Source organism: Lithobates pipiens, unplaced genomic scaffold (genome assembly GCF_037356315.1).
Source record: "Lithobates pipiens isolate NorthernLeopardFrog02 unplaced genomic scaffold, aLitPip1_a1.2 Scaffold_16, whole genome shotgun sequence".
NCBI classification, from domain to species: domain Eukaryota; kingdom Metazoa; phylum Chordata; class Amphibia; order Anura; family Ranidae; genus Lithobates; species Lithobates pipiens.
In genome coordinates, this window is record NW_027507748.1 from 248,481,308 (window position 1) to 248,504,919 (window position 23,612).

The 23,612-nt window shown below is 47.6% G+C and overlaps 1 protein-coding gene across 2 annotated transcripts in view; it reads right to left on the bottom strand.

Moving 5' to 3' along the window:
- Window positions 1–23,612, bottom strand: part of PIK3C2B (phosphatidylinositol-4-phosphate 3-kinase catalytic subunit type 2 beta) — a 935,041-nt gene that overhangs the window by 475,805 nt on the left and 435,624 nt on the right. For both annotated transcript variants that reach the window (XR_013274472.1, XM_077481256.1), the window contains exon 12: window positions 21,466–21,588. Coding sequence is in view for 1 of the 2 variants with exons in the window: in XM_077481256.1 (XP_077337382.1) it covers window positions 21,466–21,588 (123 nt within the window). In the remaining variant the exon portion in view is untranslated. The remainder of the gene's footprint in view (window positions 1–21,465; window positions 21,589–23,612) is intronic.

Here is a 23,612-nt window from a genome sequence, read left to right on the forward strand (position 1 = left end):
GACGGTATGCTGAAAAGGAGTTTAGACTGACCATTGAAAACCCCAACCCAGGAGACAGCGGGACCTATGTTTTCGGTATATGGTGGGGAAGTGGGTATTACAGCGATAGGAAACCTTTCCAACTAAAAGACATGTTCAACAATCCAGAGTGGACAGGTTCCCAGTTTGCCCCCTGAGGCCCCATATGCGAACAATAGGGGACATGGTAGCCATAGCGAACCCTACCTTTGAGGATACTATGGCTGCAGAAACCGGATTCTCAGACCTTAGCCATCCAGAAACTTGAGGACTTGTCCAGAGAGCTAAAACAGAATTCAGGGCTCACCAATCCCTGGGATCAGTATTTCACCTGGATAAAGGGGGGATGGCAGGGATTGTTGACCCAGATAGGAATAGCTATACTGGTAATGGTGGCTATAATCTGCTGCATTCTCCCCTGCATCAAGAAATGTGTGGAAAAGGCAGTTAATCAAGCAACTCCTACGTTGGTGAACCAAGAAACCCCAGATGATGACTACGATGTTTATGTTAGACTTGGCGATGCCTATGATGACAGTTATGTGTTAGGCTCCGTTACAGTCACCCTCCCCCGAGATGCGACGCTGTAAGGCCATAGGGACAGACAGCACCTGGCTACATTTCACCAGCTGTATCGGGGGGAGTGGTGAGCTAATCACTGCCCTTTCCCTATGTACAGCTTAAAAGAGTTGCAGAGGAGAATGATAAGCCTGTGGTTTTAGGTGGTATTTTAGTATGAGGGACAGTTTAGTGAAATAAGCATTTCAAGGGGGGAAATGCCTATTTCTGATACTCTTATAGGTATAAGTGCTTATCTTTCATTATCAGTTATCAACCTTAATCATAATTAAGATGTCTGCCAGCTTCTCCCTTCAGGTGGAACGAAACTGCAAGGGTTAAAAAGAGCAACGTCAAAAAAAAAAGACTGCGCCTGTTTTCGGCAACATGAGACTACACCCAAGAGGAAGAGGGGGCTGAAAACGTTTCCCTTTTTTAGACATAACCCAGCTAAAAAGCTTATACTCCGTCACAATAATGAATATGTATAATTTGTCGTTTGTACACGGCTCACATCTATATTAGCCGGGGTCCAGGTAATAAAAAAGCAAAAGTATCTAAATATTGAACTACGTTTGTGCAAATTTTTGATTTCAAGTGTGCACACTTATATTAAGGATAAATTTGGCCAGGGGGTCAGAAACAATCCCGAGCTTTCCCAGTTTGGATCCAAAACAGAGGAAACGCACAGATCAGTGAAAACCAATCCCATGGGAAGACTAATGTGTCTGTTCCGCCTGCTAGCGGACCCCTTGTTCTCGACAAAGTTGTCAACCTTGTTAATGAATCTGGACGCTACTAGGTCCATGTCCGAAATACCCCATCTTCTGACATATCACAAGGAAGATGTCGGGGTGAAGAGATCATTCTCCCAGAAATAATTGTTGGCGACTCTAGTAGTATGCCTGAAAAATGAGAATTGCCGATAGGCAAGGATTGTTGTGTCCAGCATAAGTTAGAACATTATTCACCTCTTTTTGGGCTGCACAACCTCTCGTGCCCCCCTGGTGATTGATGTAAGCCACCGCAGTGGCCTTGTCAGACTGAATCCTGTCAGGACAGACCCTTAGTCTGACCGCCAAGATTCTAGGGCCAGACGTACTGCTTGAAACTTCCAAAAAAAGTTGATAGGCAAGGTCCTCTAACCTGAACCCTCTCCCGTGGACAGAATCTTCGTTCAGGGCTGCTCTCCAGCCTAGAAGGCTGGCAGCTGTTGTTAACACCTTCCAGGATAAAGATTTTCCCTTTTGCTGGATAACCACCAGTTTAGGCTCTGACTATATCAGGAGCTAATTATATTGGACACAAACCAGGCCTGAATTTTTATTCCAGCCAACAGGATGGTGTCTTGAAGCAGTCTTTGAGTAAAACTGCGCGTAAGGGACGGCCTTGAAGGAGGCCACCATTTCCCCTAAAAATCTCCTGCACAACCGAATTAAGGAACGTTGCTTTGTTTTGATAAGTTAAATTAGTCCTACAGTGGAACGGATTCTTGTCTGGAGTAAGAATACCTTCTTCTGTATGGTATCTATAACCAGCCCCCAAGTAACGTAATCTCCTTGATGGTTTTAAAGAAAATCTTCCTAGGTTGAGAATCCAACCTAGAGATTTCAGATATTTATGGCTGAGATCAGACTCTGGTTTTAGACCCGAGACTGAATGATCTATTAAAAAGTAGATCTTTTAATAGGCTAGGATCGCTATGCCTTGAGCCTTTAGCCTGGCTAAAAGGTGCCAGAACCTTTCAGAACACTTGTGGTGCTGTGGCTAAGCCGAGTCGTAGGGCCACAACTGAAAAAAAAAATTGTATGTTTCAAAACGTAGAAATTTCTGGTAAGCGGGAAACTTTGGCACATGGAAATATGAAACTCCCCTAGTATGCAGGATGGACACAGCTGATCGAATTATGAAAGGATCGGATGTTTAACCACTTCCCTACCTGGCCATAGTAAAATGACGTCCTCTGGTTTGTGCAGTGATATCTGAATGATGCCTAAAGCTACAGGCACCATTCAGATATCAATCTTTCCAGCTGGTAATTCTGTGCACCATGAGAACAATCATTCCGCCACTTGATCATTCTTATAGGCAATGGGAGGGGACGTCCCCCCTACTGTCACCATCCGTTGAGAAAGAATCGCCCAGCGCTGGATGACGAGCATAGAGATTTCCGGTGACAAGATGGTCACCAGTCATCTCTATGACCGTCGGAGGCCCGGGCGCAACGTTATGTCGTCACGCCTGGGTACCCGGAAGTAAACAAAGCAAGATTGCCGCTGTCAACATGAGATCAGTGATCACAATAGATTCCTATTACAAGGGATGTTTACATTCCTTGTAACAGGAATAAAAGTGATAAAAAAAATGTAAAAAAAGTGTAAAAATAAAAAATCAAGTAAAATAAAAAAAAAAATTTAAAGTATCGACACATGCGTTAGAGCGTGTGCAACAATTCTAGCACTAGACCTCCTCTAACTCTAAACTGGTAACCTGTAAAAAAAATTTTAAGCGTTGCCTATGGAGATTTTTAAGTACCGAATTTGGCGCCATTCCATGATTGTGCGCAATTTTAAAACATGACATGTTAAGTATCTATTTACTCGACTTAACATCATCTTTCACATTATATAAAAAAATTGGGCTGACTTTACTGTTTTGGTATTTTTTATTCATGAAACCGTTTTTTTTCCCCAAAAAAAGGCTTTGAAAAATGATTGTGCAAATATAGAGTGATATAACAAGTTGCAATGACCGCCATTTTATTCCGTAGGGTGTCTGCTAAAAAAACAATGTTTGGGGGTTCTGAGTAATTTTCTAGCAAAACATTATGATATTTACATGAAGGAGAGAAGTGCCACAATAGGCCTGGTATTGAAGTGGTTAAGTGCAGATTCAAATCTTAGAGATCTAGAATAGGTCTTACTTCTCTGTTTGGTTCTGGAACCTTAAAAGGGTTGAGCCAAAACCCCCCGTTCCACTAATGGAACCTCTAATATCACCGACTGGGATAACAGCTGACCCAGAGGCCAGAAAGAGACTCTTTCTCTGGATCCTTAGGAACATTAGGAGACAGAAACTCTTGCGTAAAGACTGCCCCATCAGCAGCCCAAGGACAAGAACAGGCAGCAACCAAATAGGGACCCGAAACGCGGACACTCAGATCAACAGCCGACTGCGCCATCCAGGCTCTCGGAACTCTAGTCATAACCTAGAGAAAAAAATTGCAGAAATCCCTCTGCTCAACATTGTTGCCAGATCGAGAATCCCCTCAATTTCCCCTCTCCCAAACAAGTGGGGGTGCTTTAGTATTCTGCTTTGTGGGCTTTCTTCCCCCAAGATCCTGGTGCTGGGGGATCTTTTGCTTAAACCTGATGATTAAGACCGTCGAGACAGCCTAGAGGCAGATGTCCGAGGCATAGGAGAGGTAGCACGATTAAAGGAGAAACGTTTGAACCTCCTTTTACTGGTAAAGAGAGCTTTACCCTTTTGGATGTACTTATTCACTCTAAACAGCCATACCCCAGGAAGGGAAACAAATTATCTAAGAGCTTTCACATGGTGCTTCGGCTGATTAATATTTCAGCCACACAATCTGTGAGAATGCACTAGTCCAAGCATAAACCATAAGGCTTAAACGATAGAGTCTTTCCTAGCATCTACTGTGAGACATAGTGTGCATGGGATAAACCAGCCCATTGCCGGGCCTGCTGATCAGGCAGAATCTCGGGCATCTCCACAACCTTTTCCTTAACCCTTTGAAGACCACATTTTTCAATGAGTTAGTGTGACTCAAAATGTGCTCCACTAAAATGGTGGAGCAGACGTCAAAGGGTTAAAGGACTGAGATACACTAATTGCAGCAAGAACTGCAAAATACATCTGGTCTTTGAAAGGAAGTACCAACTTTCACTTGCTGGATCCTTTAACATCAGTGCATTATCCACTGGACATGTGAGAGACTGCTCACTGAGGTGATTGTAGCATAAATAGCTGGAACCCCCCATTTCTTCATAGAAATGTTCCCATTCAGAATACATAAGCTATGCATGAATAGGAAAAAACATCCCCAGGTGGAGGAGGTTCAAATTAACCTAATTAGAGGCAGATAACTCAAGAGCCTGTGCTGCAGGCAACAAGGATCCTCTTATGAGGAAAAATAAGTATCTTCCAATATTTGGGAAGATCTATCTGATCCCCAGCCTCCTGCACGTCAACAAAAGGGCCCTGATGGGAATCTGCTATGTTTAGTCCTACTATGGAGAGACATCATAGCATAAATCTTCTTTCAAATTTTTAAATGGTAGAAGAAAAAAAACTCATTTGTATGATATATACAGGGACTGCATTTTTCTACCCTTGACAGCTCAACCTAACTAGCCGTATCTCTCTCAGGGGAGGATAACATTCTTTTGGAAAGGGTTTTAGTCTGTTGTATAACCATTGACCCCTTAGAACCCTTAGAGGAGTTCCTGGTCCCTTTGCCACTCATAGCTTAAAACACAAGGCTGAGGCACTACCAACAAAAGAATGTAAACTTGCTAGGCTATAGTACAGCACAATAGCTATTAATCCCAGGTTCTTACAGTACAATGTGTCAAAGGGAAATGCCTGTGTCACCAAACCTGATCAAGCCAACCGCTCTGCTCTGTCCCTCCACCGCCAGGCAGCAGCTTCATTCACGGTGCTCTACGACTTCCTGAACGAGTGACCGGCGCTTGACGCCGTTAGCCATGCCCCCGTGTGGAATACGACCCCCCTCTTCCTTTTTCAAAGGTGAGCATTTTCCTGCATGAGCGTCATCTGCAGCATGGCGGGGGGTAAATCCTCCGCTTTTTTGAGCGGTCGTGATCTGCCCTTTAATTTGTATAAAAAAAAAAAAAAAGGCAGATGGTCTGGCATGTCCCTGAAGAGGAAAAATGCCAACCCGGGGGAGCAGGAAGAGACCAGATCCCCTTTTTTACCAGAGGGTCTGTGCTGGCTGAAGGAGAGGAGAGTGAAGGCTTCTGCCATTTCTAGCGTCAGAATGGTGAGTGCTCAATACAGCCCCCAGTGGTGACACAGACATGACAACACTATATATAGAAGGAGAAATTCCTGAGAAAATCTCCCTTACCTTATCCTCGCAGCAGGGTTTTATCAGAGATAAAAACCCAATCTTCACCCTTCACGGTAGGCTCCGAGACCTTAAAGGAAACGTTCAGGAACCGGGGAACTCTCAGGCGGCGTACACACGGGCGGACTGTCTGCCCAAACTAAGTTCGTCAGACAGTCCGCTCAAACTTTTGAATGAACGAACTTGCCCACACACGGCACTTTTTGAGCGGACTAATACGGCAGACTAAGTTCGTCGTACTAAGTCCGCGCAACTTTTGAAATGAACGGACTCGCCCACACACGCGGAGGAAAGTCCGCTCATTTCGAGCGCGTGTCAAGGTAGGCGGGGCCCGCGACGGAGACGTCGCAGGCCCCGCCGCCTGGAATGGACTTAAAGGGGAACCCCAACGCCAAAAAAAAAGGCGTGGGGGTCCCCCCAAAGTCCACAACAGACCCTTGTCCGAGCACGCTACCCGGCCGGCCAGGAAAAGGGGGGCGAGCGAGCGCCCCCCCCCTCCTGAGCCGTACCAGGCCGCGTGCCCTCAAGATGGGGGGTGCCCTGGGGAAGGGGGGCCGCGTGGCCCCCCCACCCCAAAGCACCTTGTCCCCATGTTGATGAGGACAAGGGCCTCTTCCCGACAACCCTGGCCGTTGGTTGTCGGGGTCTGCGGGCGGGGGGCTTATCGGAATCCGGGAGCCCCCTTTAATAAGGGGGCCCCTGGATACCGGCCCCCCCACCCTATGTGAATGAGTATGGGGTACAATGTACCCCTACCCATTCACCTGTGAAAAAAAAAGTACAAAAAAAAAACACAACACAGGGTTAAAATATTTTATTGCACAGCTCCGGGGGTCTTCCGTCTTTGGGGGTCTTCTCGCCGGACTCCTCCGCTATCTTCTTGTAGCTCTTTTGCTAGCGGAGGAGTCCGGCTTTCTTCCTCCCCGCCGCCGGCCTCTTCTCCCGACTTCGGGGTCTTGTCCCCCTCTTCGGTTCTTCTGCCGGGCCACCGCGCCTTCTTATAGCTCTTTTAGAGGCGGTGGCCCGGTCTTCTGTCGCCGCTGTCGCCGCCTTCCGTTCTTCTTCTTCTCCAGGAGATGTTGACACGACGCTCTCTCCGGCCGGAATGCCAGAGCCGCGCTGCGCGGCCACTTATATAGTGACAATGGGGCGGTGTCACATGGTATATGTCACATGGGTTGGTCACATGGGTTGATGTCACATGGGGACTATGACATCGTAAGGGGGCGGGGTCACCATGTGACCAACCCATGTGACATACACCATGTGACACCGCCCCATTGTCACTATATAAGTGGCAGCGCAACGCGGCTCTGGCATTCCGGCCGGAGAGAGCGTCGTGTCAACATCTGGAGAAGAAGAAGAAGAAGAAGAACGGAAGGCAGCGACAGCGGCGACAGAAGACCGGGCCATCGCCTCTAAAAGAGCTATAAGAAGGCGCGGTGGCCCGGCAGAAGAACCGAAGAGGGGGACAAGACCCCCGAAGTCGGGAGAAGAGGCCGGCGGCGGGGAGGAAGAAAGCCGTACTCCTCCGCTAGCAAAAGAGCTACAAGAAGATAGCGGGGGAGTGCGGCGAGAAGACCCCCGAAGACGGAAGACCCACGGAGCTGTGCAATAAAATATTTTAACCCTGTGTTGTGTTTTTTTTTTTGTACTTTTTTTCACAGGTGAATGGGTAGGGGTACATTGTACCCCATACTCATTCACATAGGGTGGGGGGCCGGTATCCGGGGGCCCCCTTATTAAAGGGGGCTCCCGGATTCCGATAAGCTCCCCGCTCGCAGACCACGACAACCAACGGCCAGGGTTGTCGGGAAGGGGCCTTGTCCTCATCAACATGGGGACAAGGTGCTTTGGGGTGGGGGGGCCGCGTGGCCCCCCTTCCCCAAGGCACCCCCCATGTTGAGGGCACGTGGCCTGGTACGGCTCAGGAGGGGGGGGCGCGCTCGCTCGCCCCCCTTTCCTGGCCGGCCGGGTAGCGTGCTCGGACAAGGGTCTGTTGTGGACTTTGGGGGGACCCCCACGCCGATTTTTTTCAGCGTTGGGGTTCCCCTTTAAGTCCATACCAGGCGGCGGGGCCCGCGACGTCTCCTTCGCGGGCCCCGCCTACCTGGAGACGCGCTCAAAATGAGCAGACTTTTCTCCGGGCGGGAACAGTTCGCTCATTTCGAAAGTACAGCGGACTAGCACACACACGGGCGGACTGTCCGCTCAAACCAAGTTTCAGCGGACAGTTTTACGGAAATTCCGTAAGACTTTGTTCGTCAGACAGTCCGCTGAAACTGTCCGCTGAAGCCCACACACGAGCGGACTGTCCGCTGAAACACTGTTCAGCGGACAAAGTTGGGCGAACAGTCCGCCCGTGTGTACGCGGCCTCAGGTTATCCCAAAATCCTGGACCTGTGACAGCACCCTGCCCGTAAAACTGTATAGCTTTACTACCAAAAAGTACTGGATCCCAGGGCCCAGGTCTCAAAGAGAAGCGTTAGCAAGCAAAACCTTGTTTCTTTGGATCACGGTGTAATTCGTTTAGCCCATGAAAAAGACATCAGAATGGATCCGGTCAGCATGGGTGCCCTCATCAAGGATTACTGCCCGTGGAGCTCAGCACAGCACATCTTTATTCGTGCCCAACACCTTAGACACTGGCGAAAAAAACGGAACTCCCAGTAATGAGAGGGGTTATATAGGGGAGTACACACCTTTAGGGGAGTGTCCAGCACCTGTCGATCCTATATAACCCACATAGTAATTACTATGGCTCTGTGTCCCCTGATGTAAGAAAAGAAAATATAAAAAAAATAATAGTTGTAATTTTATTGTTCTCTCTCTATTGTTCAGCTCTTTTTTTTACTGTACTCTATTCTGCAATGTTTTATTGTTATTATGTTTTATCATGTTTGCTTTTCAAAACTCACCATGCCACTCAGCAAATAGCTTTGGGTGTCCATTTCCTAAAATGGAGTCATTTGGGGGGTTTTGTGCTTGGTATTTTATGACCTTCAAAACTGTGATAGGTACTGAGGAGTGAGATAAAAAATTTTATGCCGCATACACACTTTCAGACTATTTGGCGGACTTGGTCCGGCGGGCCAGAATCCGCCGGACAATCTGCCCGTGTGTGGACTCTGGTGGAGTTTTTTTTCCCAAAAGTCCGGCGGACTTAGAAAGTAGTTTTGACTAAAAAATTGTCCGTCCGACTTTTGAAATGAACAGACTTTCCCGCACACAGAGAAAATTCTGTTAATTTTGAACACGGCTCCAGGTAGATGGGATTAGCGCAGGAGGTCAATGTCGCCGTCTTTGGAGGCGAGATTGACACGTCGCTGGCCCCGTCACCTGGTATGGACTTAAAGGGGAAGCCCTACGCCGAAAAAACTGCGTGGGGTCCCCCCCCAAGGTCCATATAAGACCCTTATCCGAGCACGCAGCCTGGCCGGTGAGGAAAGGGGGTGGGGACAAGCGAGCGTCCCCCCCCCTCCTGAGCCATACCAGGCTGTGTGCCCTCAACATGGGGGGGGGTGCTTTGGGTAAGGAGGGGACCCGCGCCCCCCCACCCCAAAGCACCTTGTCCCCATGTTGATGAGGACAAGGGCCTCTTCCCAACAACCCTGGCTGTTGGTTGTCGGGGTCTGCGGGCGGGGGCTTATCGGAATCCGGGATCAGTCTTTAAAAAGGGGGCCCCCAGATACTGGCCCCCCACCCTATGTGAATGAGTATGGGGTACAATGTACCCCTAGACATTCACCTGGTGAAAAAAAAATTCAATAAAACACAACACAAGGCTTCAAAATCATTTATTGCACAGCTCCGGGGGTCTTCTTGCCGGACTCCTCCGCTATCTTCTGCTCTTTTGCTAGCTCTTTTACTAGCGGAGGAGCCCGGCTTTCTTCTGAGTTGGCGCCCGGGGGTCTTCTTCTGACTTCGGGGGTCTTCTCCCCCTCTTCTGTTCTTCTTGCCAGGCCTCCACTTTCTTCCTTTAGCGCTTTTACTAGCGGTGGCCCAGTCTTCTGTCACCGCCGCCTCTTCTTCCGACTTCGGGGGTCTTATCCCACTCTTCGGTTCTTCATGTCGGGCCTCCGCTCCTTCTTCCAGCTCTTTCCTTCTGCAGTACTCCGGTGTGGAACTGCCTAAGGTACTGAGGCTATCATGAGCCCCAGTACTCAAATGCAAAACCAGAGCAACGACCGCCTGCGGTTCATCAGCAGTTTCAAAGTGGATCTGAGAGTCTGCAATTTTTCTGAAGGGAGAAAAACTCTCGCTTTCCTGGAGTCCAACAGCAAACCTAGGTACTCCAGATGCTGGGTCGGCACAATCACTGACTTCTTTAGGTTCAACAGCCACCCAAATTCTTGCAGGGTCTGCATGGTGATCGCCACATCCGCCTCTAATTCTGAGGCGGAAGATGCTCTGATCATCCAGGTAGCCCACGATCGCGATCCCACGTTGTCTCAGCAACGCCAATACTGGAGCCAATACCTTGGTAAAGACTCTGGGGGGCTGATGCAGGACCAAAAGGAAGAGACAAAAACTGGTAATGGGCTTCCCACACTGCAAAACACAGAAACTTTTGATGCCGAAGGCATATGGGTATGTGCAGTTACGCATCCTGGATGTCCAAGGACGCCAGGGAGTCCCCTTGGTGGAGTGCAGCGACGACTGAGCGAACTGATTCCATCCTGAACCTCTGCACTTTTACAAAGTGATTGAGGGCTTTTAAGTCCAAGATTGGACATACCTGTTCCTTCTTGGGAACCACAAACAGATTGGAGTAGAATCCCTGGAAGCGTTCCGGCTCCGGAACAGGTACAATCACCCCTCGATTCAGCAAGTCCCTTACAGCCCCCAATGGCGACCCGGGAATACGGGTATGCTGGAGGGGAAGAATCTGTTTGGTGGCCAAGAGAGAAACTCTTGGCCACCAAAAAGCCGCTTGTGTGCAGAAAAAGAGGGCCCTTGCCTGCTGCGTGGCTCCTTAGCCTTCCTGGCCTGTGGGAGTAGAGTACTCTTACCACCAGTGGTATTTTTAATGATGTCATCTAACAAGGCTCCAAAGAGCCGGTCGCCAAGGAAGGGAAGATTCGTCAGGGCTTTCTTGGTTGCCTGCTCAGCAGACCAGAATTTTAACCAAATCAGGTGCCTCAGCACCAAAGCTGACACTGAAGTCCTGGATAACAGAGGGAGAGTATCCAGGACCACGTCACAGACGTACTTAAGGCCTTGCACTAGTTGGTGTGCTAGTTCCATGCAGACAGGGGAGGCCTGTTGCTCTCCCAATTTGTGGTGCAAAAGTTTTGCCCACTCAGTCAGTGTCTGCGATACCAGTGCGGATGCCGGTACAGGTCGCACGGCTGACCCCACAACCGTAAACAAGGAACAAACCACCGCCTCGGCCTTCCTCTCTGTGGGATCCTTGAATGCAGGAGTCCCCTCAACTGGGATCGTGGTTACTTTGTTTAACCTGGATACTCGGGGGTCCACAACCGGAGGAGCCGACCACTTTTTTAGAAGGCTTTCCTCAAAGGGGTAACGCATCGCCACGTATTTGGGGACCGCAATGTTTGCGGGCGACCCCATTCCTTGTAAATTAACTTATAAAAATAAGTCAGATACGGGAACACCTTAGGTGAACGTGCTGGTTTTGCGGGACCCAAAAGGGACCAGTACATCCGCAGAAGGATCCGCTGGCTCCTGAATATTCAGGGTATCATGCACAGCTGTGATAAGTGCTCCAACTAGCGTTTTGTCGCGCACGGACCCGGACGGGGACTCATCCTCACTGTCCGAATGGTCATGGTCAGCGTCATCTGACAAGACAGAGCAGGGGTCACCGGCCTTAGCAGGACCAGAGTCTGCATTAGAGCTCTCCCCTGAGGACGGGGGGAGGGGGCAGAGGTCGCCTTTTAGCACCTGTCTTCCCACGCACCCCCTCTATCTTGGCAACAAACTAATTGAGGACCACCGTCAGGGTGTCCATAGGGACCGCGCAGTCCGCAGATGACTTGGTTGCAATTGCCTGGATTTTGGGGAAGAAACACCAGTTTCTGAAGCCATGCTGACCCTACCCTGTCTGCCACCCGAAGGGGACTTAGGACAGTGACACTCCCACCCTCCTGCTGCCACTGACTGAGGGCTCTAACCCGCTGGACTCACCACCCTGGGCAGTTCCATGCTGTATTACCGCAGTGCCTGATGATCCCCAGTGCTCCCAGATGCAGAGAGAGCAAAACTGTCGGTGGCTGGCCGGTCACGCGATCGGTGAGTGATCTGACACACCTGTCCAGAATCACAGGATAAACCTCCCAGTGCTCTGTGATGACCAAACAGGAAGCTGAGGGCACAGGGGCTGCTACTTGAGGACAAAAAACGCGGTCCAGCTACAAGAAAATGGCGGCCAGTGTTCTAATAGAGAATCACCAGGAAAATGGCTGCTTGAAGCCAGAAGCCTGTCTGACCCTTGCCCATACTTAAAATGGCTACCGAACAGCACTATGAGGGACTAGAGAGAACATATAGCAGACACAGTGCTGCACCAACACAGGGGCAGACTACACATGCATCCAGCGGGACTAAGCTGCAGGACCCAGTAAAGCTAAACCCCCAGGTGAGAGCCCAGGCACACACACACACCACTCATCACATGTACAGCCGCCCCCATAAGGGGGGAAAAGAGGGGAGTTAGGGACAGGGGAGAGAAGTGAGGGGGGCCCCCCCGAATCGACCTCCCAGGGAATGCCCAGCTGCTCCACCCTCCTGAGGCAGGGAGAGCCGTTTTTTACCAGTCCTGGAGAGTTGGGGGACATCCCATGGTAGTCAGCTCCTGATCAGTACAGGGAAGACTACTGGCCCGGCATACTGTGACGCAGACATCAGTAGCCCGGTCATATGTATGCCCCGGAGCATAAAGCTCACCGACCACCTCTGGAGCTGAGGTATGTCGTGGCCTGCCGAGCCATAGCTGTGACCTGCATATGCTCGATGGCCGGACTGGGGAGTCTACAAGGATAAGTGAACCAGCCTGTCACCCAGCCGGCTGTTGATAGAAGATCACAGGATCATTCCTCTTGCGTGAAAAGCCAAGCATCTGCATCAAAAAAACATGGACCTATGGGCCCGCAAGGTTCCTAGGTCTTATCTCCTCACTAGGTATGAAAAAACAGTCTGCTAGGGCAGGCTGTGGGGGTTGTAGCCTAGGGACTGACCCCTGGGTGGAACTGAAAGTTTTGAAGTGTTGTGTTACAACTTTGCCTAGTATCTCCAGTGATAGGGCTGACAACCCATTTTGTTACAGAGAGGAGCTGTGTCGGTTGGTGAATATAAGAGAAAAATAATTTTGTAACCTTGTGTTGTGTTTTATTTACATTTTTTTCACCAGGTGAATGGGTAGGGCTTATTAAAGGGGGCTCCCAGATTCTGATAAGCCCCCCGTCCGCAGACCCTGACAACCAACAGCCAGGGTTGTTGGGAAGAGGCCCTTGTCCTCATCAACATGGGGATAAGGTGCTTTGCGGTGGGGGGGCGCATGTTGAGGGCACCAGTACATGGCCTGGTATGGCTTGAGAGGGGGGGCACTCGCTTGTCCCAACCCCCTTTCCTGACCGGCCGGGCTGTGTGCTCGGATAAGGGTCTCATATGGACCTTGGCGGGGACCCCCACACCGTTGTTTCGGCGTATGGCTTTCCCTTTAAGTCCATACCAGCCGGAGGCGGCGACACTGATTTCCTTTGCTAGTCCCGGCTACCTGGTGCCACGGTCAAAATGAACGGACTTTCCTCCATGTGTGGGCAGGTCCGCTCAATCGGAAAGTCGGGCAGACTTTCCGGTGGTTTGTCCGCCAGACTAAGTCCGCAGGATAGTCTGATTGTGTGTACGCGGCATTAGAAAGCCTTTAGGCAGTGCTTGGTTTCCGTATGCAGCTAGGGTCCCAAAAGGTCCCACACACAAGGTATCCCCATACTCGGGAGAGGTAGCAAAATTAATTTTGGGGTGCAATTTCACAATAAACCATGGCACGTGTGAGCAATATATAACTCAGTGACAACTTTTTGTAAAAACAGTTTTTATTTTTTGTCATTATTCAATCACTTGGGACAAAAAATGTAATATTCAATGGGCTCAACATGCCTCTCAGCAATTTCCTTGGCATGTCTACTTTCCAAAATGGGGTAATTTGGGGGGGGGGGGGGGGGGGTTTGTACTGCCCTGCCATTTTAGTTTGTAGACGCTATAACTTTTGCGCAAACCAATAAATATACGCTTATTGACTTTTTTTTTCCATTTTAACCACTTTCAGACCGGACCATTTTGCTGGTAAATGACCAGAGGTCTTTTTACACTTTGGCACTGCGCTGCTTTAACTGGTAATTGCGCGGTCATGCAATGTTGTACCCAAACAAAATTTGCGTCCTTTTCTTCCCACAAATAGAGCTTTCTTTTGATGGTATTTGATTGCCTCTGCGATTTTTATTTTTTGCGATATAAACGTAAAAAGACCGCAAATTTTGAAAAAAAATGATATTTTCTACTTTTTGTTATTAGAAAAATCCAATAAACTCAATTTTAGTCATACATTTAGGACAAAATGTATTCAGCCACATGTCTTTGGTAAAAAAAAAGTCAATAATTGTATATTTATTGGTTTGCGCAAAAGTTGTCACATCTACAAACTAAGGTACGTTTTCTGGAATTTACGCAGCTTTTAGTTTACGACTGCCTATCTCATTTCTTGAGGTGCTAAAATGACAGGGCAGTACAAAACCCCCCCAAATGACCCCATTTTGGAAAGTAGACCCCCTAAGGAAATTGATAAGAGGCATGTTGAGCCCATTGAATATTTTATTTTTTTGCCTCAAGCGATTGAATAATGACAAAAAAAAAATTTTTTTTTTTTTTTTACACAAAGTTGTCACTAAATGATATATTGCTCACACATGCTATGGGCGTATGTGAAATGACACCCCAAAATAAATTCTGCTGCTTCTCCTGAGTACGGGGATACCACATATGTGGGACTTTTTGGGAGCCTAGCCGCGTACAGGGCCCCGAAAACCAAGCACCGCCTTCAGGCTTTCTAAGGGCGTAAATTTTTGATTTCACGCCTCACTACCTATTACAGTTTTGAAGGCCATAAAATGCCAAGATGGCACAAAACCCCCACAAATGACCCCATTTTAGAAAGTAGACACCCCAAGCTATTTGCTGAGAGGCATGTTGAGTCCATGGAATATTTTATATTTTGCCACAAGTTGCGGGAAAATTACAAACTTTTTTTTTTTTTTTTTTTTTTTCACAAAGTTGTCACTAAATGATATATTGCTCATGCATGTCATGGGCATATGTGAAATGACACCCCAAAATAAATTCTGCTGCTTCTCCTGAGTACGGGGATACCACATATGTGGGACTTTTTGGGAGCCTAGCCGCGTACGGGGCCCCGAAAACCAAGCACCGCCTTCAGGCTTTCTAAGGGCGTAATTTTTTGAGTTCACTTCTCACTACCTATTACAGTTTTGAAGGCCATAAAATGCCAAGATGGCACAAAACCCCCACAAATGACCCCATTTTAGAAAGTAGACACCCCAAGCTATTTGCTGAGAGGCATGTTGAGTCCATGGAATATTTTATATTTTGCCACAAGTTGCGGGAAAATTACAAACTTTTTTTTTTTTCACAAAGTTGTCACTAAATGATATATTGCTCACGCATGCCATGGGCATATGTGAAATGACACCCCAAAATAAATTCTGCTGCTTCTCCTGAGTACGGGGATACCACATATGTGGGACTTTTTGGGAGCCTAGCCGCGTACGGGGCCCCAAAAACCAAGCACCGCCTTCAGGCTTTCTAAGGGCGTTACAGTTTTGAAGGCCATAAAATGCCAAGATGGCACAAACCCCCCCCCCCCAAATGACCCCATTTTAGAAAGTAGACACCCCTAAATTTAGGGGTACACTAGTGAGACTAGGTAATAAATGGCGGGTGCCCTGAAACTATAAAAAAATAACTAACCAACCAGCGTCACCTGTAACAGTTATATGGTGATCACTGGTGAAAGGGTTAACTAGGGGGCAATCAGGGGGCTTTATGCGGTAGTATATGGGGGTCCCTGGCGCTATAAAAAGCTGCGGCGAACCTAAATACCTACCTGCCTAACTAGCGTCACCTGTGACACTAATACAGCGATCAGAAAAACGATCGCTTATTAGGCTGGGTTCACACTGGAGCGATGCGGGAACGCCACGAATGCGCGGCGGGTTCCCGCATCGCATGCCTCCCGGCGGCAGTTCACACTGCCCTATGCGAACTGCTGGGAGTGTCAGTGAAATGTTAATGACACCCCCAGATCAGTTCGCATATCGCAGTGCGATCTGCAAACTTGGATCGCATGGTGTGAACACCCATGCGATCCGATTCTGCTGCGGACCAAAAAAAGGGTCCCGTGCGAGTTTGCGGCGGGTGCGGCGGGTGCGACACGAATTCAGCCATACTATCTGTATAGCTGAACTCGAATCGCACAGAGATCGGATGTGATTTGCACTGCAGTGCGGTGCGAATCACATCCGTTCTCATAAACCGCTGCAATGTGAACCCAGCCTTAGTGACACTGGCGACGGGGGGTGATCACGGGGTTAAACCTTTATTGGGGGGGTTAGGGGGGTACCTTAGAACTAAAGGGGGCTAACCCTAACTGCCCTAACAGTTATTAGTCACAAATGACACCTGCCGGGTGATCAGGGGGTTAAACCTTTATTAGGTAATAAATGGCGGGTGCCCTGAAACTATAAAAAAATAACTAACCAACCAGCGTCACCTGTAACAGTTATATGGTGATCACTGGTGAAAGGGTTAACTAGGGGGCAATCAGGGGGCTTTATGCGGTAGTATATGGGGGTCCCTAGCGCTATAAAAAGCTGCGGCGAACCTAAATACCTACCTGCCTAACTAGCGTCACCTGTGACACTAATACGGCGATCAGAAAAATGATCGCTTATTAGGCTGGGTTCACACTGGAGCGATGCGGAAACGCCGCGAATCCGCGGCGGGTTCCCGCATCGCATGCCTCCCGGCGGCAGTTCACACTGCCCTATGCGAACTGCTGGGAGTGTCAGTGAAATGTTACTGACACCCCCAGATCAGTTCGCATATCGCAGTGCGATCTGCAAACTCGGATCGCATGGTGTGAACACCCATGCGATCCGATTCTGCTGCGGGCCAAAAAAAGGGTCCCGTGCGAATTTGCGGCGGGTGCGGCGGGTGTGGCGAATGGCTGAACTCGAATCGCACAGAGATCGGATGTGATTTGCACTGCAGTGCGGTGCGAATCACATTCGTTCTCATAAACCGCTGCAATGTGAACCCAGCCTTAGTGACACTGGCGACGGGGGGTGATCACGGGGTTAAACCTTTATTGGGGGGGTTAGGGGGGTACATTAGAACTAAAGGGGGCTAACCCTAACTGCCCTAACAGTTATTACAGTCACAAATGACACCAATGCAAAAAAAAAAAAAACAAAAAAAAAAAATGACATTGGTGTCACTGTGACTGGGGGGCAGGGGTAATTGGGGGGGTGATCGGGGGGTAAAGGGGGGGTGTGAGTGTGCCTGGCATGTTCTACTGTGTGTGGGATGTGTTGGTGCAACTCACTGATCCGCTCTCCTCCGTGTCGGAACGAAAAATACCGACACGGAGGAGAGAATACATCACTTCCTCTCCTGTGTTTACATTACAGGAGAGGAAGTGATGTCACCGGGGATTTCCATTCGTCGGGAGCGATCGCGAGGGGGTGGCCATGAATGAATGGCCGTCCCCTCGTCCGGGATCGCTCCCGAACGAAAACCGACCGCCGCAGGCACCGGGCGGGGGCCCGATCGGGCCCCCGACCCGCGGGAGGCAAATCACGTACATGTACGTGCTTATGCCTGCCCGTGCCATTCTGCCGACGTACATCGGCGTGCGGCGGTCGGCAAGTGGTTAAGACATGTGGCTGAATACATTTTGGCCTAAATGTATGACTAAAATTGTTTATTGGATTTTTCTTAAAACAAAAAGTAGAAAATATCTTTTTTTTTTATATCGCAAAAAAAAATAAAAAATCGCAGAGGCAATCAAATGCCATCATTTGTGGGAAAAAAAGGACGCAAATTTATTTTGGGTACAAAATTGAATGACCACATAATTACCAGTTAAAGCAGCACAGTGCCAAATTGTAAAAAGTCCTCTGGTCTTAAGGCAGCCTAATGGTCTGGGGCTTAACTGGTTAAAGTTAGTGTACCCTGCATGCCTTGTCAAAGGCATTCAGTGTCGCATCGATAAGAGGGTGTGCTTGAGTGTTTGCTGGTATATATTTTTGTGGGAACCAAGGAGCTAAACGCAGTTCAGTCCCCGAATCATTTTTTCTAGCAATATCCTGCCCTTGAGTTGTTTATGGAGCCTCCAGTCTGCTACTCGGGTCAGGTGTATTGACTGTAATGCCTCTGCAGGTTTATAGTGTCAAATTCCAAAAACCCAGCTATTCAAAAATCAAAGAAAATAAAATAATGTCGTAGGGTCCCACCCCACCTCCAGTATATACCAGGCCCTTTGGGTCTGGTATGGACTTGACGAGGAACCCCACGCAAAAATAAAAAAATAAAAATACGTGGCCCCCCCCTAACCCCCAAATCCATACCAGACCCTTATCCGAGCATGCAGCCTGGAAGTCAGGACAAAATACACCTTCAAATCTGTATTAAATCTATTTGCATACAAAAGTATTTGGTTGAACACACATGCTTTTGTCCTTGAGTAGCTCTAATAATTATTTTGTAGACTAAACTATGAAATATGTCAACTATTATTATACACAATTTATATAGCGCCAACAGTTTACGCAGTGCTTTACAATGTATAGGGGGAGGGGGGAAAACACAATTACAGTACAGTTCAATACAAAAGGTACAGGAGGGCCCTGCTCATAGAGCTTACATTCTAAAGGGAGGTGGTGGTATAAAAGGGGTGTGGTACAAAAGGTAATAGCTGCAGAGAATGATTTGATGTGGGGGGTGGCTCAGGGACAGTTGTTAGGTGGGCGTAGGTTAGGCTTCCCTGAATAAATGCGTTTTCAGGGATCTCCTAAAGGTGGACAGGGTAGGGCCTGATCGGACAGACTGGGGCAGGGAGTTCCAATTCTGGAGATATTGCGGAGGTGGCAGGATTTAGCCAGTTATTGAATATGGGGGTTGAAATAGAGGTCAGAGTCAAGGATTACACCCAGAGTCCTGGCATGTGTGGAGGGACCAATGGTTGTGTTGTTATTAATGGTGAAGTCACAGGGGAGGGTATCGTGAAGGAGGAAATATAACAAGCTCAGTTTTAGAAAGCTTGAGTTTGAGGAAGTGGTGTGACATCCATACTGATATGTCATTCAGTGAGTTTGAGATCTGTGAGGAGATCGAAGGGGTGAGTTGAGGTGTGGAGAGATAGATCTGGGTGTCGTCGGCATAGAGGTGGTATTGGAAACCATGGGAGGTTATTAACTGGCCCAGGGAAGAGGTATAGAGCGAGAATAAGAGGGGCTCCAAGGACAGAACCTTGGGGTACCCCAAAAGAAAGAGGAAGGGGAGCGGAGGAGATGGAGTTGTAAGTAACACTGAAAGTGCGCTGAGATAGGTAGGAGAAGAACAAGAATAAAACAGAATTGCAGAGGCCAAGGGAGTGTAATTTGCTGAGGAGGAGCATGTGGTCAACTGTGTAAACTAAATGTGAATTCTCTCTAAGCACCAAATTAAGCAAAAAAGACCCCAAAAACTGTTTAAAAAAATAGGTGTGGGGCCCCCCTAAAAACCATATCAGGCCCTTATACGAGCAAGCCCCCCTCCTGAACCATACAAGCCAACATGCCCTTAACATTAGGAGAGGCTTTGGGCTCCCCCCTCAAATTGCCTTGTCCCCATGTTGATGGGGACAACAGCCTCTTCCCAACAACCCTGGGCATTGGTTGTCAGGGTCTTATCAGAAACTGAAAGGGGAGCCCCAGATCCCACCCCTCCATGTGAAGGAGTATGAGATACATCCTATCCCTTCACCAAAACAAATTGTGTAGCGTGAAAAAAGACAATAGGCCAGTTTGACTTCTTCTAATAAATTATTTTATTAAAAATGTCTTCTCCCGCTTCTTCTCCTTCCTTCGGTCTTCCTCCAGCTTCTTCTTCCCCGCCACACCCACCATCTACCCTGTGAACATGAAAAAATGACCCTCCTCCAATGCTGTGACCAGCCAATCTGTCCGCTTCCATAGTGCACATTTAATATACAAGTATGAGGTAAGGCCACCGGATTATGTCACCTGGAGACCCTGCAACTTGTGACAACAAGGACCCATCATGCCCCAGTCAGTGAAGTCACAAGGGGTGGGGTCTCGGAATGATGTCATCTGCTCTATCGCAGTATCAGAGGTGGTTCGTTTTTTAAATCTTCAGTGGGAGCGGCGGCGGAGGAGGAAGAACTGAGGACGGGGGGGAGGAGACCAGAGGAAGAAGCGGGGAAGAAAACTTTTTAATAAAGGAATTGTCAAAAACTGGCTAATGTCTTTTGTCACATTACACTACTATTTTTGGTGAATGGGTAGGGGTATGATGTACCCCATACCCATTTCCATGGGTGGGGGGGGAGGATCTGGGGGCCTCCTTGTTAAAGAGGGCTTCCAGAATCCGATAAGTCCCCCGCCCACAAACCCCGACAACCACAGCCTAGGTTTGTCAGGAAGAGGCTCTTGTCCCCATCAACATGGGGACAAGGTGTTTTGGGGGGACCCCAAAGCACCCTCCCCATGTTGAGAGCATGTGGCCTGGTACAGTTCAGGAGGGGCGGGGGGTGCTCGCTCGTCCTCCCCTTATCCCGACCTCCAGGCTGCATGCTCAGATAAGGGTCTGATATGGATTTTGGGGGGGGGGGGCATGGCAATTTTTGTTTACATTTTGATGTGGAGTTCCCTTGAAATCCATACCGGACCCAGAGGGCCTGGTATAGACCGGGGGGGGGGGGTACCCTACACCTTTTTTGCATTGATTTTTCATCTATACTGCCAGGAGCCACCAATACGTTACAGCCGCAAGCAATTTAAATTAAATTTTTCCTTTAGAAATGTCATTTTGCTGCGGCACTGTTCAAAACATCAGCTAGATGTGCCACTTTACAGGCAGACTAAGGGGACCCCTCAGGGGCGATATTTAAAGGAATTTTTCATTTTTATTGTTTCACTTTAAGCATTATTAAAATCACTGCTCCTGAAAAAACGTTAATTATAAAAAAAAAATGAATTGATACATGTGGCCTAGGGCAGTCCCCAGGTCCCCAAATACATTTTATGGCAAACAACTTGCATATAAGTCTTCAGTGAGGACTTTGGATTTTGCAGGTTAAAGCCCCATTGATTTCAACTATTCCTGCATATGCAATCTGACAGGCATGTTCACTGGCAATAGCACAATTTCCATTTGCATGTACTCCAAGTTTCTGAGAGTTTAAGACCTAATTGGCTTTAATTTGCAGCTATTTTTATGGACCGGAGGACCGCTTATTGGCGCTATAGTAAATGACCCCCCTTGTGTTTTAAACAGGACTGAATAATTTCAATTCTAAAAAAAAATAAAAAAAAAAATAAAAACATTTAGAGGCTAGCCATTTATTCACACAACTTGCATGGTTCATTAAACCTGTCTAGGTGTATTAAGGATACTCAAAACTCTTTAGTGTAAATTTAAAAAAATTCAAGCAAGCGAGAAACAGAGATACTTACATCTGGTCCCAAGTGATGAGATGGAACAGGTATTTGTAAACATGAACCTTGCGTGTCAGCTGAGGACTACACAGTTGCTTTCCGCCATGACTCAGAGAGCAAGACACATAAAAATCCTCATAACTGCAATAACAATAAAAATAATACACATAAGTTGAGAAAGGCAGCAGAGAAAATTAAGCCATCATCTATCATATGAGTTTATGTATGATCGCTGAAAACCTCCTTGACACAGCTAGATTGATTTATTAAAGGACTAGAGACTGTTCATTTAGCAAAAGTCAAGCTGGTGCAAAGTGAACATACGGTATGCATAAAGCATGAAGTTTAAATTATACCCTTTATTGGCCAACTTAAAGCAAATAAAAAAAAAAATACTTCTCATATACTATTGCTATAAGTCATATTGTAATTGAATATTATTAAAAATTAACTGTCTGCCCAGGCTCAAATATCCACCGGATTACACTTAGCAATTGTGTGAGTAGGACATCAAATGACAGCCCTACAGACCTGGCAAACCAGGACCTCATTTTGAAAAGCCCATGAAGTACCAACATTTTAGTAGTATGAGCTCTCACAGCAAAAGGGGGAAGCCTTACCTTCAGATTATATATATCAGTGATGAGTTGCCAAATACAACTATCAATGGTGGCACAGGAAATAGCCTGTCTTTTGCTACCCTTAGTTAGCAGATTAATAAACAGAAGCTGTAGCTGTAGGAGCATGACAAAAGGACAGTAAAGAAATGCCCTGGTTAAAGCGGAAAGCAAAGAGTACTTAGGTTAAGAGAAGGCTCAGGGCACTAAAAATAATTTTTTCCTTGTGAAGCAAGAGCCATGATTCCTCACAAGATAAGGTAGGCAAAACAGAAACCTCCCAACCAAGGTAATGGACACAAGAAAGGGCAATCTTAGGAGAAAGATGGAGAGCAATGCATCGAAGGATATGTTCAAATGGTGTTTAATAAAAAACAGACAAATCCAGAGGATTGAGGTTCATTACTCATGTGTTTAGCTATTAGACCAATAAGGCCTGATAAATGTCCATTATAGCTGCATGGCAACCCCTATTATGAAGAGAGATGGCGGTCATGAAGAGAGATTCAAATGTAATTGTAGAGGGTTCTTCAAAAACAGAGCATTGTCCAGGGTCTTATTCACATAAGACAAAGTGAGATCCATTTCAGCGACTGCCTTTTTCTTGCAGACACTTTCTTTCATGAGGACTGTTGTACGGAATGCTTTTGTGGTGCAAAAACCTCGTCATGTAGTTGGAAGGAATTAGAATATTTTGCGGCCTCCCATGATCCTAAATTGATCACCTTAGATCCAGATGACCCTGGCTGCAACAATTTAAAATTTTTTGGGCCTGGAAGATGCCAAAATTCTGAGCACCCTCCTGTAAGGACTAGTCCAAAGACACAGATCGGTGAGTTGCACCAACACAACACTACACAGTAGAACATGCCAGGCACACTCACACCCCCCCTTCACCCCCCGATCACCCCTGCCCCCCCAGTCACAGTGACACCAATTGCATTTTTTTTTTTTTTGCATTGGTGTCATTTGTGACTGTAATAACTGTTAGGGCAGTTAGGGTTAGCCCCCTTTAGTTCTAAGGTACCCCCCTAACCCCCCCAATAAAGGTTTAACCCCGTGATCACCCCCGTCGCCAGTGTCACTAAGGCTGGGTTCACATTGCAGCGGTTTATGAGAACGGATGTGATTCGCACCGCACTGCAGTGCAAATCACATCCGATCTCTGTGCGATTCGAGTTCAGCCATACAGATAGTATGGCTGAATTCGCGCCACACCCGCCGCAAATTCGCACGGGACCCTTTTTATGGTCCGCAGCAGAATCGGATCGCATGGGTGTTCTATGGAGCACCCGTTCAGGTCCGCCTGAAAAACTGACAGGCGGGCCTGAACGGGACGTCAGTGTGAAAGAGGCCTTACAGTTTATATAAAAGTGCAAAACAATAATAATAAAAAAGCCAAAAATAGTTGTGGTTATATTTTTCTTCGCTGTTTATTGCCCGCTCTATTGTTCACTCTCTATTGTTACTGTAATTTAGAATGGTAATGTTTTATTTTTACTATGCTTTACTGTATTTGCTTTGCAGGTATGGTATATCTTACAGTTA